The 21,455-nt window shown below is 34.7% G+C and overlaps 1 protein-coding gene across 5 annotated transcripts; it reads right to left on the bottom strand.

The window, feature by feature from the left end:
* Positions 1-7,891: 7,891 nt before the first annotated feature.
* Positions 7,892-20,340, bottom strand: LOC131554024 (uncharacterized). Of its 5 annotated transcripts, none has more exons than XM_058799036.1 (11): positions 20,000-20,340; positions 18,369-18,493; positions 17,676-17,728; positions 17,401-17,520; positions 13,041-17,269; positions 12,487-12,510; positions 12,292-12,404; positions 12,140-12,171; positions 9,481-9,543; positions 8,859-8,969; positions 7,892-8,749 (listed from the first exon to the last, which is right to left on the bottom strand). In XM_058799036.1, exons 5-11 carry the CDS (start codon positions 13,119-13,121, stop codon positions 8,556-8,558), a joined length of 618 nt encoding a protein of 205 aa, XP_058655019.1. In that variant the 5' UTR covers positions 13,122-17,269; positions 17,401-17,520; positions 17,676-17,728; positions 18,369-18,493; positions 20,000-20,340; the 3' UTR covers positions 7,892-8,555. The 5 variants fall into 5 exon arrangements, 4 of the variants coding, with proteins under 4 accessions (XP_058655019.1, XP_058655017.1, XP_058655020.1 ...); XM_058799034.1 differs by having other exon boundaries at positions 16,879-17,269; XR_009274312.1 differs by having other exon boundaries at positions 9,481-9,530; positions 12,487-17,269.
* Positions 20,341-21,455: the final 1,115 nt, after the last annotated feature.

Genomic DNA, 21,455 nt, shown 5'->3' with positions numbered 1-21,455 from the left:
CAGAATGACCCTGATCATATTCAAACCACTCTCTCTCCCCGGAACAGACTTCCAGGAGCATTTTTTAACCTTTGTAAGGGTAACTTTTATAATAATATAATTACCTTATTAAATGTTTCTGTCGTTTTTGTCAAATATTTAAAAATAACCAGTTTTTTCAGTCAATCACAATACTATAGACTGCATTTTAAATTATTTACACAGGCTGTTTAATGCTGATCATGTACTGTATGTGCATTTACACAAAAACTGCATAATGTAAATAGCCTAGAAATGAGAAACACAGGATCTCCTTAGTGAGTGAAGCTGCAATATCATGACAAAATCATTGTTTATTATTGCTATTTATGTTGTAATAATGATTATTAATTTTGATTTACAGGAAGGTTTTTGGGGTGTAATATTCTGGTCTGTGTTAAACATAACTATACTTTGACATTTTGTTGTACAACGTAAACAGCACACACTCACACCCCAAACATTCCTATGTAGTAACATATTGAAAAATAAATGACTGTTTCAGAATGTGTGTTTTCCATGGGTGTGTAATTTGCATTGTGGAGCAAAATGTCAAGCTTTGTCAAGTTGTTTACATTATTTTACTCATTCATTGAAAAACCTCATTAGAAAATATAGGAAAATCTTGAGGAAGCAGTGGAGAATTAGTCTTTATTAGTCAGGTTTTTCGTCTGTGAAATATATATAAAATACTCAAGGAGCTCATTAATTAAACACAATTTGGAATTCATGACCACAATTTTTTGCTTGTCATTAGTTGTGTCTTACTTTGTTTAATAATTATTACACAAATACCATTATAAAACTGTACTTTTCACGATTATTTAATTTACTTTATAATTTACTATTAATTTATTCTTCATTATTGTCTATTCTGTATTATTCCACCCTTGATATTACATATTCTACTTGCCATTATTCATCTATTGTTATTCATTTATTTATTATTGTATTACACATATAACTTGTGCTATTATAAATCTATTATATCAGTTATTGTGCTGTTATACTCGCTTTTTATATTATTCACTTTACTACCACTTGTACTACGTATACATTTTAATATTACATATCACATTTACTATATTTTTGCTATGCATCAGTGCATATTAGTTTACCACTATAAGTTTTACTGGATCCATAAAGGATTATCAGTTACATTTGTTATTGGTTGTTGTGGAGTTTTTATCTGTATAGTGTGCTATGAAAATAAAAAGCAGACTACCAGTGTGTCCCTTTTTTATTTGCTGGTTTTATTCAATTTTCTCAATGATGGTAAATTATTAGTGCTTAAATGTGTATTATTTAGATTTTTTCCCTCAGTATCTCAAAGGGAACGAGCTGTGTTTTTACCTGAAGCACGAGAAAAGCTCAAATGTTGGGGTTGAAGACAGAGAAAGCAATGAAACAACTTAATTTCATTTAATGTACATTACAATTACATTACATGTATATGTCACAGTTATACTACATCAATATTAGAATTGTTAACCGAAAAAAAGCAGCCAAATCAACAGGAGTGTGACTGTGAGCTTTTACAATTTCTTAAGAAAATTATAAATTTTCCAAGCCTAACTGAATAACTGGAGGCAGAGTTATTTTTAACTCCATGTAGATCACAAACCACTGAAATTGGTTGATAAATGTAAACGTTATCGTGTTTTTATCCCGAAAAAACCGCAGGTCCCCCGTTTACCTCCATTTGTTTTTAAGGCAGTCTTGCCCTAACAAACATGGCGGACGTGTTGACGTATCGCAGCAACGGACCGAAGCGGCCAATGAGGCGTCTAGGTATTTATATGTCTATGGTGTATTCATTCTGATGTCAAATTAACGGTCGCCTGAGGGCGCTCTACGGCCATCTTATTTGAGTGCAAAAACGCTGCTCGGGAGAGTTTCAAGATACTACAAACAATAAATACATACAATTATTAATGTGTGCTAATGTGAGTTTATTTTTGTTGACAATATTTTAATAGTATTTAATGATTATGACCATATTACAGAACAAATGAATAATATACCATCAGTGAAACCACAAAGCTGATTACAATAGTCATTTTAAGTGTTATTGCTATTAACATTATTTTCTAAAATGAGGTACATGAAATATAAAAGTACATCAAAGATGTTTTTGCAACAGCCAAGTCTCACGCGCAGTGTACACGTCACCGTCCGAATCCGTTCACTTCATTTCGTTCACTCCTTTCTAATATAGTTCACTCAACTGCCTTACACTATATAGGGATTAGTGAATGAGTGAACGAGTGAGCGATTTCGGACACAGCTCTAGACACCTCACTGGCTGCTTCGAGCCGTTGCTGCCATAGATATATAAATACCTAGACGCCTCATTGGCCGCTTCGGTCCGTTGCTGCGATACGTCAACACGTCCGCCATGTTTGTTAGGGCAAGACTGCCTTAAAAACAAATGGAGGTAAACGGGGGACCTGCGGTTTTTTCGGGATAAAAACACGATAACGTTTACATTTATCAACCAATTTCAGTGGTTTGTGATCTACATGGAGTTAAAAATAACTCTGCCTCCAGTTATTCAGTTAGGCTTGGAAAATTTATAATTTTCTTAAGAAATTGTAAAAGCTCACAGTCACACTCCTGTTGATTTGGCTGCTTTTTTTCGGTTAACAATTCTAATATTGATGTAGTATAACTGTGACATATACATGTAATGTAATTGTAATGTACATTAAATGAAATTAAGTTGTTTCATTGCTTTCTCTGTCTTCAACCCCAACATTTGAGCTTTTCTCGTGCTTCAGGTAAAACACAGCTCGCTCCCTTTGAGATACTGAGGAAAAATCTAAATAATACACATTTAAGCACTAATAATTTACCATCATTGAGAAAATTGAATAAAACCAGCAAATACAAATAAAAAAGGGACACACTGGTAGTCTGCTTTTTATTTTCATAGCACACTATACAGATAAAAACTCCACAACAAGCAATAACAAATGTAACTGATAATCCTTTATGGATCCAGTAAAACTTATAGTGGTAAACTAATATGCACTGATGCATAGCAAAAATATAGTAAATGTGATATGTAATATTAAAATGTATCGTAGTACAAGTGGTAGTAAAGTGAATAATATAAAAGCGAGTATAACAGCACAATAACTGATATAATAGATTTATAATAGCACAAGTTATATGTGTAATACAATAATAAATAAATGAATAACAATAGATGAATAATGGCAAGTAGAATATGTAATATCAAGGGTGGAATAATACAGAATAGACAATAATGAAGAATAAATTAATAGTAAATTATAAAGTAAATTAAATAATCGTGAAAAGTACAGTTTTATAATGGTATTTGTGTAATAATTATTAAACAAAGTAAGACACAACTAATGACAAGCAAAAAAAATTGTGGTCATGAATTCCAAATTGTGTTTAATTAATGAGCTCCTTGAGTATTTTATATATATTTCGTTGTGACGAAAAAACCTGACTAATAAAGACTAATTCTCCACTGCTTCCCTCAAGATTTTCCTATATTTTCTAATGAGGTTTTTCAATGAATGAGTAAAATAATGTAAACAACTTGACAAAGCTTGACATTTTGCTCCACAATGCAAATTACACACCCATGCGGAAAACACACATTCTGAAACAGTCATTTATTTTTCAATATGTTACTACATAGGAATGTTTGGGGTGTGAGTGTGCTGTTTACGTTGTACAACAAAATGTCAAAGTATAGTTATGTTTAACACAGACCAGAATATTACCCCCAAAAACCTTCCTGTAAATCAAAATTAATAATCATTATTACAACATAAATAGCAATAATAAACAATGATTTTGTCATGATATTGCAGCTTCACTCACTAAGGAGATCCTGTGTTCCTCATTTCTAGGCTATTTACATTATGCAGTTTTGTGTAAATGCACATACAGTACATGATCAGCATTAAACAGCCTGTGTAAATAATTTAAAATGCAGTCTATAGTATTGTGATTGACTGAAAAACTGGTTATTTTTAAATATTTGACAAAACGACAGAAACATTTAATAAGGTAATTATATTATTATAAAAGTTACCCTTACAAAGGTTAAAAAATGCTCCTGGAAGTCTGTTCCGGGGAGAGAGAGTGGTTTGAATATGATCAGGGTCATTCTGGCCATTCATTCAGGGCTGTTCTGGGTTTTAACGAGTACAAATACAACATTAGGCTGTGAAGTATAGCCTAGTCTCTTGAAATGTAGAGAACATGCTTTCTTCAGCTTTCCTTAAGGCTTGCTTTGTCCTGTTTGCAGTTGGCTACAAAAAAATATATATAAATATATATATATATATATAATCAGTACACAGTTTTATGATAAGCTATGAAATCCTTATAATCAAGTTATGATAAACTTACTCTTTGTAAACAAATAGTGAAATTAAAGAGAGATGCTTTAGCTCCATCCCTGTCCTGACAGTCTGACACCGTCTTGTCAAAGTGCTCACTGTATATATTGTGCTCATAACACAATTTAGTGTATGATATAAACTACAATACAAGTTAAAACTTAATAAGAATTAATTTAAACTTTGATTTCGTATAAAGTCTCAGCCACTGCTTACTAGCGATATCGCTAGCTATTAATAGTCTGACACTGGTGGCTAATTAAGCGGTCAACATAATGCTAAAAAATGACCAAAAAAACATCCAGAAACAACTGTTCAGTCTTACCTGTTAAACATAATACCCCGAGATCTATTTTTATTAATGTGCGACGGTCTGTAGATGCCCAAGCTGCCGACGAGTCAGGTATGTTTTCTTCTGTCCCGGTATGAGATTTATGGAGAGTTGCCCGCACCAATATGGCGGCGCCGTTGACGTGCGGTCGAGCGGCCAATGAGGCGTCTAGGTATTTATTATGTCTATGGTTGCTGCGATACTTCAACAGGTCCGCCATATTTATCCGGGCAAGACTGCTTTAAAAACAAATGGAGGTAAACGGAGGAGCTGCGGTTTTTCTGGATAAAAACACGATAACGTTTACATTTATCAGCCGATTTCAGTGTTTTATGATCTACATAGACTTAAAAATAACTCTGCCTCCTATGTTAGGCTTGGAAAATGATTAATTTTCGTAAGAAATTGTGAAAGCTCATATTCGTGTTGATTTTTTTTTTCTGTTAACAATTCTAATATTAATGTAGTATAACTGTGATACATGTGATGTAATTTTAATGTACATGAAATGAAATTAAGTTTTTTTCATTGCTTTCTCTGTCTTCAGTCCCAACATTTTAGCTTTTCTTGTGCCTCAGGTCAGAACACAGCTCATTCCCTTTGAAATACTGGAAAAAAATTTGAATGTTTAAGTACTAATAATTTACCATAATAGAGAAAATGGAATAAAATCAGTGAATATAAATCAAAAAGTGTCAGACTGGTAGTCTGCTTCCTATTTTCATAGCACTCTACAGATATAAACTCCACAACAAACATTAACAAATGTAACTGATAATCCTTTATGGATCCAGTAAAACTTACAGTTACAGTGGTAAAATATTATGCATGTATACAGTGCACAGTAAAAATGTAGTAAAAGTGATATGTAATATTAAAAAAGTATATTTATACAAGTTGTAGTAAAGTGAATAATATAATAAAATAGCGAGTACAACAGCACAATACCATTTAGTGATATAATAGATCTATAATAGCAACAATTATGTGTATAATACCATAATAAATGAATAACAATAGATGAATAATAGCAAGTAGAATATGTAATATCAAAGGTGGAATAATACAGAATAGACAATAATGAAGAATAAATTAATAGTAAATTATTAAGTAAATTAAATAATAGTGAAAACTACAGTTTTATAATAGTATTTGTGTAATAATTATTTAACAAAGTAAGACACAACTAAAGACAGGCAAAAATGTATGGTTGTCAATTCCAAATTGTGTTTAATTAACGTGTTCCTTGAGTAACACATAAAATATATGAGCTGAGATTGACTCAGAGAATTATATATATATATATATATATATATATATATATATATAGATAGATAGATAGATATAGATATAAAATCCTCTGAATCAATCTGCAGCTCAAGGACATTTTATTTTTGCTAATTACCAATATCACTAGCTATTAATCATCTGACACTGGTGGCTAATTAAGCTGCCAACATAATGTTAAAAATGACCAAAAAACTTCCAGAAACAACTGTTCATTCTTACCTGTGAAAGATAATACACCGAGATCTGTTTTTATTATTGTGGGACGGTCTGTAGATCCCCAAACTGCCGACGAGTCAGGTATTTTTTCTTCTGTCCCGATATGAGAGTTATGGAGAGTTGCCCGGACCAATATGGCGGCGACGTTGACGTGCGGTCGAGCGGCCAATGAGGCGTCTAGGTATTTATTATGTCTATGGCAATACAGACCTGATGAAACTGAATGAAAACAGAAAGCTTTCTTCCCCAACTTCATTCACTACTCATCACCTCCACTCAATTTCATGTGTATTTTTATAGTTTGCAGGCTTTGTATGGTATTGCATCAGTTCACCCAAAAATGTCAATCTGTCATCATTTAATCACTTTTATGTCTTGTGAAGAGAAGTTTGTGTGTGAGATGCATGAAAAAACAATGAGGTTTGTTTTTGCATTTGTTGTGCACATGAGCTTCCATATTTACCACTCTTATCTAGTATTTATATAGGAATAAAAGCCTAAATTAAATCTGTTCATCATATAAAGCAATTATATATCTCCACTAGACTTAAACTTCCTGACTCATGGTTTCATTTTAGGACACCTTTATAACCGTTTTGGATACTTTTATGTTTTGTTTACCTGGACTATCATTGGAGGGACAGAAACTTTTCAGGTATGATTTAAAGGGGACCTATTATGCAAAAATCACTTTTTATAAGGTGTCTGAACATAGTTGTGTGCCCGCAGTGAGTGAAAACAACCAATAATGGTAAAAATCCGGCCACTCATTTATTTTTTTTTACTATCCCACTACATCATAAATAGTCTCTCAGAACAAGCGATTCCAGATTTCTCTCTACGGACACGTCACCGTAGGGAAAAAGTCCCGCCCATTTGGCTCTGCCCTATTAGAATAAATACATCGAGTGAGAAGCAGCAGTCTGCCATTACTGTTTTCTTGCTGTGGCTGCTGGATACAATGTCAGCACCAAAGAGACATTAGAAGTGTTGTGTTTTGGGATGCACCAATGAACATAAGAGTCTTCATAGACTCCCTCCATCTGAGCCGCTGAGGACACTGTGGTTAAATTTAATTTTCGAAGGAAATCGGTAAAGTCCCCTATATGTTTAGGGGTTGATATCAAAGCTTTGTGCGTGAACGTCAGCTCCACACAAAGTAAGCATCAGGTGTTTGTTTTCCAAATTGCCTTTCTGAAAGAGCTTCTTGGCACTCTGTAAGGCTAATTGCTAAAGCTACTATTGTCTCTGCCTGTTTTCACTGGTACTGCCTTCACGTACTACCAGAATGATCATAAATAAGAATGTGGTAGTAAAAAGTTGCGTATGAAAGCAATGTGAAGTTGACTGCTTGAATTTGCCGAGCTCATAATCATTAATCACAAGTGGGACTTATAAAGTTTGTAATAGCGCGCAATGGCACCATGAGACCAGCTATGTCATTATTTTTATCGCGACGTGCTCCCCGTAATAATAAATGTTAATTTATTGTGCACAGTACAATCATATGAGTGACCTTTAAACCGAGTATGTTTTCTGTAAAGATAGCATGCTTGTACTAATAGTGGTATGTTTATTTGCAAAGGCTAGCACCCGTATTGATGATAGTCTTTTGCATTTACGATAATGAATGACAACTTGTATTGTCATTTTGTAAGTGTGATTTATTTAAAGAGTACAGAAAAGAAAGTTAGAGTTATAGAAGTTTATAAAGCAATACAGAGAGTTAGAGTTATGACGAGTTAGGCTGTCAGCACCCAAAAATGAAAATTCTGTCATTAATTACTCACCCTCCTATCGTTCCAAACCCGTAAAACCTTTGTTCATCTTCGGAACACAAATTAAGATATTTTTGATGAAATCCACGCGCTTTCTGACCCTCCATAGACAGCAATGTAACTGAAATGTTCCCAGGCACAGAAAGATATGTACATCGTGGTATTCGCGATAATGGCGCCTAGGGTGACGCCAAGGAGGAGAAGAATTGTTGAATAAAGTCTATGCAGAAAGTATTCTCGTAGCTTCGTAAAATTACGGTTGAACCACTGATGGACTGTTCCAACGATGTCCTTACTACCTTTCTGTGCCTTGACCGTGGTAGTTACCTTTGCTGTAAATCGAGTTTCAGAGAGATCTCGGATTTCATCAAAAATGTATTAATTTGTGTACCGAAGATGAATGAATTTGGAATGGCATGAGGGTGAGTAATTAATGACAGAATTTTCATTTTTGGGTGAACTGTCCCTTTAAGCTTACAGAAATAGAGTATATGCTACATAAACAGAAAATAAGTGTTATTTATCTTATTAATAAAGTCACATTTCACAATAATCAGATGCTGACTGGATGCTTTTTCTCTTTAATGGTGAAGCTGTTCTCCCTCTTTTCTTACTTTTTTTCTTCTTTCCCTTTGGATGCACACGTTTCTCTTCATAACGTTCATCTCTGTTCATCAATTCATTGCCGTTGCCTCCCATGCCATCAGGCGCTATGAATCCTGGAGATACCCCTAGATCAAGAAGGCGACCTTTTGTTATCGAGTCTTGATACAAACAATATCAAGATAGAAGTATTTCATGTTGCATTTTGATAATTCAGAGTTTTTAGACATTTCTAACCATCTGTGAATGTTAGGCTGTCAGCACCCAAAGCATCTGCGGTTGTGGAGAAGCCTGCATTTGCACTTATTTGTCCATTCACAGCAAATGACTCCTGCATTTGACCAGCAGCTTAGAAAACATGGAACGGATATAAACTATGTTTACCATAAAAACACATATACACAATATACAGTAAAAGATTTGGATGCATTGAAGAGCTATTATGATGCTAACACTTTACAGTTTGTTAGCAGTAGTTAATGCATTAGTTTTATAGCATGTATTAAGTGCTAATACTAATTTCTAGAAATACTAATGTATTGCAGCATGAATGAACTTGCTATTTCAGACCCCAAAAGGAAAAATTCTGAAAAATGTTCCACCGGCATCCATTAAATGGAAGATATAATGCCAGTGTATAGTGACCAGTGTCAAACTTATAAAAGGATAAAAAAGTATCACAGAATGATACGAGACGTGCTCTGTGTGTTCTAAAAGCATACTGTAGGATTTGGTGAGGAAAACCATAAAAGGTAATGTATTATTTAGTCCATCTGTTGAGTTCGGCCGTTACTCTGTCCTAGTTCTTGAGATTGTGTGTGAGCAAGTGCTGACATCATAGATATGAATAGGTAGTTACCATATTCTACCGCTCCAGACCTGTTGACGCGTCTGCCATCTTGGAACGGTCTATATGTCATCACTCACAAAAAAAAAATCAATGAGTTTCAAGATGCAACAGCATTGTGCAGTATCTGGTTGTAAAAAAAAAACACCTAAATTTAAATTCTTGAACAAACTGGATAAACTTTCACAGATAAGAATGTGCTGCTTTGTGTTTTAAATATGTATTAAAGGCAGGGTAGGTGATTTGGTTCAAACATTTTTTTTGTTATGCTGTTTGAAAGTCTCTTCACATCCCAATAGCAATCACTAAGGTAAGTGGTCTAAATTTATTTATATGTATTTATATCATCTGTGGAAGGCGTAGGACCATAAAATGTTTATCCAATCAAGATGATAGGCTGTCCTGCCTGCCTGTCAAATATGTATTTACATACCTCTGTGCACTACGGAAGTTCTAAGCGGCCATGCATTATAATTTTTTTCCCTTCTTGTTTTCTAACAAAAGTTGTTTTGTCGTTATCACGACATATTTTTCTCGTTATTTTGACATAACAAAAGTTGTTTTCTCGTGATCTCGACATAACAAAAGTTGTTTTGTCGTTATCACGACTTATTTTTTCTCGTGATCTCGACATAACTAGAGTTGTTCTCGAGTTACACAACTGCGCCAACAGATGGCAGTATAGAACTACGATTGGGGAGTTGTATCAGCATACTGTACGCGTTTGGGACAGAGCAGAGGATCTTAGGTTATCTATAATTTGTGCCATTCATTACTGACATTTAATTAACTTATAAATGTTAAATGTTACGTTACTGCTGCACGACTCTGTTTCTCATATACAACGACGTAGCCCATTTCTAATGTGCATCTTTCTTATTTTTAATCTTTATTGTTAATAAATGTAATAAGATATACATATGTGTATAATTTAGTTCAGTGATGTTATACAGTGTTGTAACCTAATCTTTTGCATTTTCTACATTTGTTTGTAAAACACACACACACAGCAGCAGCATTAAGCTTGTTACGCACATGATATCCTACATGACTAATAAAAATCACAAACATTTGATTTGATTTTATTATATATCATTTTAAACGAACGAGGAAAATAGTTATTCTCTGCATTCTTCTAAGGCGCTCCACCTGCGCTTGCAGCGTTAAATGCTTTGTTGTTGGACCATTTAAACATGTTAATTACACAAATAAAATGTTTAGCGTAGCTTAACTTTGGACAAAATCAGCAGTGTTTGATTAGCCTATATATTTTATTGTAGACATCATTTCTATATCCACAAGATACGAGCTCACGGTTATCTGTCGATCATTTGCGCCTCAAAGGAGGCATTCCAAAATGCTTAACGTTGCTCAATGCGTTAAGAGAGTGTTTTTAAAAGACCAAACTCAGTAAACACATTTTTAATAAATTAATAGCCTGTACAGACAAGCAGATGAGTCGAACGCAATGCGTTTTTTCTTATAGCCTAACTGTTTTCTATGGGTAAACGCTTAACGCGTTAAACACATTGCGTTCTTGTTATAGACTTATTTGTTTATCTGTACATGGAATGCTTTATTAATGATGTGTTTACTGAGTTTGGTCTTTTAAAAACACTCTCAATTAACACATTAAGTCAGGTTAAGTATTTTAGAATGTTCCTGTCAAAGTTGCATTAGTTACTATAGCAATAGTAATGTCGAAATCACAAGAAAATTAAGTCGTGATAACGAGAAAACAACATTTGTTATGTCGAGATCACGAGAAAAATAAGTCGTGATCACGAGAAAACAACTTGTTATGTCGAGATCACGAGAAAACAAGAAGGAAAAAAATAATAATGCATGGCCGCTTAGAACTTCCGTAGTGCACCGTTTGTGCAGACATGATATGTCATCAGCTTGTTGCTATCGCAAGCCTTTCCGAAATCGCCTACCATACCTTTAACTCAATATTACAGGTTAAACTAAAGTACCTTTAAAATGCCTTGTTAGCTAACGGCTTCGTCTTCTTGTATTGTGTTAGTTTAGAAAAAGCATCTGCTGAAGTCTATTGCAAATATTCATACATGTGTATAGGGTTGCAGACATACTTTGTATGGCTTTAGCTTTGACTATTCCAATATGGCGGATGGCTTACATATAGCGGCCCATATAAACAGCCACTAATAAGGCATCTGTACATATGGCTGACATACAAAAACTTGCCTTATTGTCATTACAACACAACAACATTCACTTCAAGAGGATATTTACCTCGAGTCACATTTTGACTAATCTTGATTTCTGTTGAGCTTGATTTCGCGAAATGATGCATGAGTGTGTGCTTGTCCTGTGTGCTTCAACCAACAGTCAGTGAAACTTGGCATCATCGAAAGAAGTTTGATTTTTCACAGACTGCAAGAAATGATCCAGAAAAACCTCTTCCCTGAGGTAAATATCCTTTTGAACTGAAAATTGTATTATGGCGTACAAAGCGAATTCTTGTATGTGTGAACGGCTGCTTACACACAATCTCAGAAACGAGTACAGAGTAACCTAACAGCCGAGGCATACCCTACAGTATGCCTCTACGACACAGCATTAGAACAACACCGTTGAGTAAATAATGACTGAATTTTCATTTTTGGGTGAGCGAACCCTTCAAACAAACAAGCTTAAATGTACCTACCAGTATCCTGATTCTGCCCAGGAACTCTTCCCCTACAAATGATTTTGTGGAACATTACTAATTTTTCTTGAACATATCATACAAAAAATCAAAAGGCTACAAACTGAATATCTGTATAATACAACATGTAAGATAAATTTCAAAAGGCTTACCCATGATATGACCCAGCCATAAATGGAGTGCATCTCCATAATGGAAAGGATTTGTCATCATAAACCACTTCAGCATCCAACCCGAACTGGTCATCCTGACACTGAACTGAAATCTGCAGAGTTTCAACACATTATAGTTTGCAGGTGTTTAAGCAGATATTTTATTCTATATTTTAATAACCAAAACAAACGTACTGTGTCTTCACATTGGACTGGGACCTGAAAAGAAAAAATTAAAAGATTAAAAAAGCAAACCAGTGGAGAACTTACACAGCAAAATATTATTAGACTGAATAATTATTCCAATTACTAAACATTTCCTAAGCATGACTTTAGCAATCCAAAATTCATGCTAAACAATCCAGAAGCCCATACTGTTTCCTTGTATATCCGACGTGCCTTCAAGGGTCCTCCATCCCATCTAAAATATATTTGATTAGGCAAAAGAACTTGAACAGAAACCTTCAATGAAACTAACCAAATAGTAACATTGATCCTCTTTTTCACCACTGTTCTCAATATGATAATAATAACATCAGGTTTTTAAAACCAAAACACAAACTTCCGCCCTGTCCACAAGACCTAGCCTCACAGGCTAATGCTAACACACTTTCACACAGTCAAAACCCACCAATACAGGTTGTGTACAAAACCGAAACCAACACCAATGGTAGGTTTCAGTTTTAACTTTTCATAGAAAATATCCTTTCATTTTGCATTTTTTGCTTATAAAATTGCATATTAAATACCCTTCGTCTTCCACGTGTCATGGCTGAACTGTCACCTCCTGAACTGTTGTTGTCACGTGGCATCCGGTTTGCATTTTGCATATCGGTGCTTGTATTCTATGCACACTCATACTGAGACTTTTTTTTACTCTTTTATTGAAGATTGTGGTTTCATTTCCTCTCGTGATACCTTTCTGTGGGAAGCACAAAGATAATATTTGCGTGTCAATGTAAGACAGTCGACACTAGCATAATTTAATTTAGTTGGAAAAAAACTTGCATAAGACTGATACATTTTATAGGAAATGCCGCATAAAAACATTGTGAAATGGTAGTTTGTTCCTGTTTTTCATGTAGACTGCACAATTTACCTCTTTAACAACTACTTAAACTCAAATAGACAACTACTTAAACTCAAATAGATACCTGGACAATTTTCAATCTGGTTTCCGAGCGCATCACAGCATAGAGACAGCACTCATTAAGATAATAAATGATATTCGCTTTAATTCTGATTCTGGCAAAATATCAGTTCTGGTACTACTAGATCTTAGTGCTGCGTTTGATACGGTTGATCATAACATACTTCTAGAGAGACTGGAAAACTGGATCGGGCTTTCTGGGATGATATGCAAATGGTTCAGGTCATACTTAGAAGGGAGAGGTTATTATGTGAGTATAGGAGAGCATAAGTCTAAGTGGACGTCCATGACATGCGGAGACCCACAAGGCTCAATTCTTGCACCGCTCTTGTTTAGCCTGTATATGCTCCCACTAAGTCAAATAATGAGAAAGAACCAAATTGCCTATCACAGCTATGCTGATGATACCCAGATTTACCTAGCCTTATCTCCAAATGACTACAGCCCCATTGACTCCCTCTGCCAATGCATTGATGAAATTAACAGTTGGATGTGCCAGAACTTTCTTCAGTTAAACAAGGAGAAAACTGAAGTCATTGCATTTGGAAACAAAGATGAAGTTCTCAAGGTGAATGCATACCTTGACTCTAGGGGTCAAACAACTAAAAATCAAGTCAAATATCTTTGGCTGATTCTGGAGACAGACCGTAGTTTTAGTAGTCATGTCAAAGCAGTAACTAAGTCAGCATACTATCATCTCAAAAACATTGCAAGAATGAGATGTTTTGTTTCCAGTCAAGACTTGGAGAAACTTGTTCATGGCATGCCTTTATCACCAGCAGGGTGGATTATTGTAATGGTCTCCTCACCGGCCTTCCAAAGAAGACCATTAGACAGCTGCAACTCATCCAGAACACTGCTGCCAGGATTCTGACTACAACCAGAAAATCTGTGCAAATCACATCAGTACTACAGTAGGTCCTTACACTGGCTTCCAGTTACATTTAGGATTGATTTTAAAGTACATTTACTCATTTATAAATCACTCAATGGCCTAGGACCTAAATACATTGCAGATATGCTCACTGAATATAAACCTAACAGACCACTCAGATCATTAGGATCGAGGTGAAAAAAAAATACCAAGAGTTCACACAAAACAAGGGGAGTCTGCTTTTAGCTATTATGCCGCCCGCAGTTGGAACCAGCTTCCAGAAGAGATCAGATGTGCCAAAACATTAGCCACATTTAAATCCAGATTCAAAACTCATCTGTTTAGCTGTGCATTTGTTGAATGAGCACTGTGCTATGTCCGAAATAATTGCACTGTATTTTAATTATAATCATTTTCTACTCTTAACTGTTTTAAATTAATTTTAAATCAATTTTTATATCATTTCCTTGTTTTTATTGTTATGATTAATATTTTTTTAATGACTGTTTCACTTCCTTTTATGTAAAGCACTTTGAATTACCACTGTGTATGAAATGTGCTATATAAATAAACTTGCCTTGCCTTGCCTTATGAACAAGAAGAGCACTTTAGCATACTTTTTAAAAATAGTAGGCTACTTATTAGAGAAATAATGTTCTTTAAAAGAATATACTTAAATATTAACTGAATATGTTATTTCTGGGACACTTCATTTGATGTTATTTGCAATTAAATGAAATTGTATTGTAATTTAAATTTATATTAAAAGCAATTAGTAGAAGTGTTCTTTTATAGACATAGTTACATAGGACTTGAGTGAGTATACTGTTATATGTCATTTCATAATTACTTCTGTTATTTTTGATATATGGTTAAAATGTACTGCCGAATGTACTGCTGTCAAGAATTTGTGGTAAACTAAAATATTTTTTAAATATATTAATATTATTGACTTGTATGTTATGTATTTAAATATATTTGTAATCACACATTTGTAATGATCAAATTGGAAATCAGTACATTCAAAATATACAACCCGAATTCCGGAAATGTTGGGACGTTATTTAAATTTGAATAAAATGAAAACTAAACGATTTTCAAATCACATGAGCCAATATTTTATTCATATATAACATAGAGAACATAACAAATGTTTAAACTGAAAAATGTTACACTTTTATCCACTAAATGAGCTGATTTCAAATTTGATGCCTGCTACAAGTCTCAAAAAAGTTGGCACGGGGGCAACAAAGGGCTGAAAAAGCAAGAAATTTTGAAAAGATTCAGCTGGGAGAACATCTAGAAACTAATTAAATTAATTGACATCAGGTCTGTAACATGATTAGCTACAAAAGGGATGTCTTAGAGAGGCAGAGTCTCTCAGAAGTAAAGATGAGCAGAGGCTCTCCAAACTGTGAAAGAGTGCGTAAAACGATTGTGGAATACTTTAAAAACTATGTTCCTTTGCAAATCTCAGCATCTACAGTGCATATACAGTGCACATCTTCAAAAGATTCAGAAAAACTGGAGAAATCTCTGTGCGTAAGGTACAAGGCCGAAGACCTTTGTTGGATGCCCATGGTCTTCAGGCCTTCAGACGACACTGCATCACTCATCGGCATGATTCTGTCGTTGACATTACTAATTGGGCTCAGGAATACTTCCAGACTGTCGGTAAACACAATCCGCCGTGCCATCTGCAGATGCCAACTAAAGCTCTATCATGCCAAAAGGAAGCCTTATGTGAACATGGTCCAGAAGCACCGTTGTGTCCTGTGGGCCAAGGCTCATTTAAAATGGACTGTTTCAAAGTGGAAAAGTGTTCTATGGTCAGATGAGTCCAAATTTGACATTCTTGTTGGAAATCACAGACGCCGTGTTCCTCCGGGCTAAAGAGGAGGGAGACCTTCCAGTGTGTTATCAGCGTTCAGTTCAAAAGCCAGCATCTCTGATTGTATGGGGGTGCATAAGTGCATACGGTATGGGCAGCTTGCATGTTTTGGAAGGCACTATGAATGCTGAAAGGTATATAAAGGTTTTAGAGCAACATATGCTCCCCTCCAGACGACGTCTATTTCAGGGAAGGCCTTGTGTATTTCAGCAGGACAATGCAAAACCACATACTGCAGCTATTACAACAGCATGGCTTCGTAGTAGAAGACGCCACTTCTTAGTACCCACTGTCGGTGCGAATGCAACCCTTTAAATGGTACTGGGAAATAGCTTGTGCAAAATCGTCTCAGTACTTTAGTTCTGTACTTTTAGTTCTGGAACTAAAGCAGTGCGAAAGGCCCTATATATACACTTAGGATGGCTTGAGGGTGAGTAAATCATGGGGTGATTTTCATTTTTTGGTGAATTATCCCTTTAACAGTGCAGCTGATTAGTTCAGTACCATGAAAAAGCAACTTATTTTGTTAGTAAACACACAAACTTATTTTGTTAATGAACACACAATAAAGTTGGGGTCACATCAGTGAAATTTTACAGGCAAAAAAGCTAGATTGTCCATTTTTATTAGTGTAGCAATGTTTGAATCACAACTCAGAAGTCACTTTCATACCAAGCAATGAATTTTCTTGACCAACTTGAACCAAAAATCTGCATGGGTAAAACTTTTGTGTGGATTTCTATTGAAATGACTGGACTTTGCCTGCAAAAAAAAATTGCCAAATGGTAAATGTGACTGCATCTTAAAATATGTAAACCAAGAAGAACAAAACAGAGAAATTCATATGGATATTATTTTATTAAAGGTGTGCTATGACACATGTTGGTCAGATCTTTAGCCCTTTAATGACTGGAATGGCGGGATCTTTTCCTCTTCCTGCTTCTAGCTTTTTTCTTCTTCTCCTTCAGATGCGAATTCTTCTCCTCTTCCTCTGGTTTTTCATCTCGATCCCAAAGCTGAGACCCGTTCCCTCCCCTTCCATAAATAGGTGCTAATGCATAACCTGCAGCAACCAGGAGAACCAATCAGTGCATTTGTTTCATCATTAGATAATGTGCCATACTGCAGTTTTGCATTTGGTGGTCCTAAATCTTATATCACTTTGCTGAAATAACAATATGTCTAACATCTCACCATCAGTAGAAGGTGGGTCCATGTGACGATCTCCTAGTTGGTTGTGATTGTTCATCGGGGCCGATATAGCAGACATAGTCACTGCAACATTCACTAGCAGCATTTGACGAGATGCCCGAGCTGATTTAGAACAGATAATGTGGTTTTCAAAGTGTTCATTACAAATAAGTAGTGAACAGACATACACTTGAAATGACACTTCTAAGTTATTGAGCTATTAGATGGTGTTTCTCAAGTTATTAGAAAATGAACAGATAAATAAATGAAAATTGTACCATTATTCCGATGGTCTGTGTCAATGGCTCCAGTACTAAAGCCATTTCCACACCTGTTGCAAATAAAAAAAAATAAGTTCCATTAAAAAAAAAAAAAGTCCATATGGAAATCAAATGTTCAGAAAGCTAATAATTTCTTAGCAGTCTTTAAAGGAATAGTTCATCCAAAAGTGAAAATTTGCTGAAAATGTTCTCACTTTAAGGCCATCCAAGATATAGATGAGTTTGGAGATAGATCCTCTGCAGTGAATGGGTGCCGGCAGTCCAAACAACTGATAAAAACATCACAATAATCCACACGACTCCAGGCCATCAGTTAATGTCTTATGAATTGAAAATTCATGTGTGTTTGTAAGAAACAAATCCATCAAGATGTTTTTATCTTCAAACTGCTACCGGCTAAAATATGCATCCTCTATTCATAACATTGCTCATTCAGGCAGCACCCAATCACTGCAGAGGATGCACTGGTGAGCAAGTGATGTAATGCTAAATTTGTCCAAATCTGTTATGATGAAGAAACAAACTCATCTGCAAATTTGATGACCTGAGGATGAGTACGTTCTCAGCAAATTTTCATTTTTATGTGAAACATTCCTTTAAAGAACTGTTTGCAATGAATGATGGTACTATGGTGGTTAGTAGAGTAGCCTGCATCAGATTCATTTCTTTCATTTAATTTTATAGACCTACCTAGTTAGGTATTGATTATAGCCAGTCATATCTGAGATACATCCTGGGGTCATGCCATAGGTTTCATCTCCAAACACCACCATGCCATTAAACCCATACGGATTATCCTGACACTGAATGGAAACCTTTAATAAAACACAAACACACAAAGCCGTTCAATTTACAGCCTATGGAATTTGGATTTGTTTTTCAGTACTTATGTAATAACTGTGTAACACATTGAAAGGATTTTACTTTGACCTGCAATAGCTAATGAAAACACAGAAATATGTCATTAAATGAATGTTACATGTGTTCTCTTGGGCTTTGGAAGTCACAGTCACATTAAAGAAATATCTGCAAAATTTTGCAGGCAAAAAAGTTCATTTGTCTATTGTTAATAATATAGCAATGTATGATGCTCAGATCACACAAAAGCTACTTCAAAAAACAAAACATGTTTCTCTTCATCTTAGACATTTATAAATAGACTCATTTATAACATTAAATTAAACATTTTAAGTGAATTAGCCTATGTATTATTTTGTTTGGTTGTCTAATATTTTGTTTTCAGAATCGTGGGAGAACCCTGATCTTTATTCTAAAAATCAAATATCCAGAGTCATAGCTTAAAAAAATACAATATATCTGGCATCGAACTAATACTATTAGTACTGTTTCTAATATTAATATGTGGAGTAGGATGTAACATGTACAATCTTACAGACTCTATGTAGTACATTAACAAGGATTTGGTACAATTGTAATACATTATAATGCCAACCACACCCCAAACCATCACCAGTCGCCCACACCTTGCACCCCCCTTTCTTTTGGTCCGTTCCGCAATTCGTGTAGCTTATGCTATGTTTTGAAGTATGTACACTGGGATACTTTACAACAGAATAAAAAAAAACAGAAAGAAATTAACCAAATGGAACGTTTGACAATTATTAATAATAATTTTTCACTAGCATTTTATACAGGTGGTCAGTGGAGCGGATCTCCAGTCATAACGGTGGTTTTGTAAATCCAAAATGACAAAGAGATGACTGATATAGTTCTTACGACTGACTTTCATCTTGACTAACACACAAAATGGCTCCATGAATCAGGCCCCAGAAGCAGCGGTAGAGAAGTCAAGCATATAACGCAACTGTCATCACTTTAATCATCACAAAGGAACTAAAAATGATCAATGATCAACAAAATGTTGACAAACAGGATCATGCGTACGCCATGCGAGACACTGAAAGCAGCGGTAAAAGAGTTCATTTCCATACATGCATTTGATTTGATACATGAAAAGATTTGCAACACGCCTACTCTTCCTCCCTATATTTTGAAAAACAAAAAACTTTTAGGACTACATGTTTGTAGTAAAATTTTACCTTTTCGCTTAGGTCACTTGAAAAGGCCATTCTTATTCGGTCTGTAATACTGAAAGTATTTCCTTCCCACGCAACAAGACGTCAATCCGTATTGTGGCGTCAAAATTTAACTTTTTGTTTACGTCTACAGATTTTTTAATAATTTATATTCATTGTTTTATAACACAAAGGAAGTCCATGTTATCTTCTCATATTCTAATGAAACAAAATTAAGTGAAACAAAATTCCCCAAAAAGTATTTGCTGTTGAGTTTTCTCCTACCTTCTATATCACGCCGTATATCCGGAAGTTCTCATACTGTAGCTGGATATGGACGGTCTTCCATTCCTGTTTAAAAGTTTAGTTTATACCTGTACATAATGTTTTTTTTTTTTCTTGTAAACTTACAAGTTCACTCGATTTTATAAAGTTCACTTAAATTGTGTCCATTCAGGATAGATGTTTGTTCTGAGCTGGTCTTCTTGGTTGGAATTTGTTGATACATCCTTTCTGACATACAGGAGAAAATATTTCCTTTATCAGCCATAATGTTAAATCTTTATATCCAACCAGCGTAAAAGAAACAGTGCTGCTTGAAATGTTCCCAGTACTCTGTCACTTCTGCAAACAACAAATGCTTCCCACTAAAGCTGATGCAAATCAAACAGCTGGGACTCTTACAGTTCCTGTTTTTGTTCCTCTGAGAAGACCAGTTTTACATTTACGGTTTGGTTATGACTAATGAAATTAAGGCGTTACAGCTGACCTGTTTTGATCTGTAACACACTCCGTGTAGATCTTTGCATATTTACTACAGACATTTCTTCTCTATTACAGATATCGGTAACACTTTACAATAAGGTTCATTAGTTCACATTAGTTAACAACATTAGTAAACATGACCTAAGAATGAACAATATTTCTACAGCATTTATTAATCTTAGTTAATGTTAATTTCAGCATTTACTAATGCATTATTAAAATCACAAGTTGTGTTTAACATTAGTTAATGCACTTTGAACTAACATGAATAAACAATGAACAACTGTATTTTCATTAACTAACATTAACAAAGATTAATAAATAGTGTAATAAATGCATTGTTCATTGTTTATGTTAGTTAATACATTAACTAATGTTAACAAATGACACCTTATTGTAAAGTGTTACCCAGATATCCTTACATAATTTCTGAAAATACAGATCTGTATTCTTCAAATAATGTTTTAAAAACTTTAATTAGTGTAGCTTGGAGTGAGTTTTGCTCACTTAGTTCTTTTAGTTAGTTTCACAAACACCACCCAACTCCCCAACAATCTGACCTAGTCAAACATGTGATAAAATCAGGTTTCTCAATCTTAAGACATCTTGTGCACAACATTTTCTCATATCAGTGAAACTAGCACTTCTTTTTTTGGTGGGAGGAAAAAAACCTTTCTGAAAACTATTTGAAATCCATGCGCATTTTGAATACACCAAATTCAGTTCATTTGAATACATTTGGAATTGACTTAGAATAAATACATCTGAATTCAAATTTTTGTGGCCCACCAAAAAAAGACTTCATATCTTTGGCTATGTAGTCATAGCAGAGGTCTACATTATTATGAACCACAGCTGAGCTCACAAATCCACCACACACCAAAAATTGTATGACTGTTGAAAAAAACATTCAGAAGACAATGCCTGTGATCTTAAGCGAAACATAGTACGACTGAAAATGTGTTTGCTGAAACTT

This window comes from Onychostoma macrolepis, chromosome 15, assembly GCF_012432095.1.
Source record: "Onychostoma macrolepis isolate SWU-2019 chromosome 15, ASM1243209v1, whole genome shotgun sequence".
Classification (NCBI taxonomy): Eukaryota; Metazoa; Chordata; class Actinopteri; order Cypriniformes; family Cyprinidae; genus Onychostoma; species Onychostoma macrolepis.
This window is presented reverse-complemented; position numbering and strand designations above follow the sequence as displayed.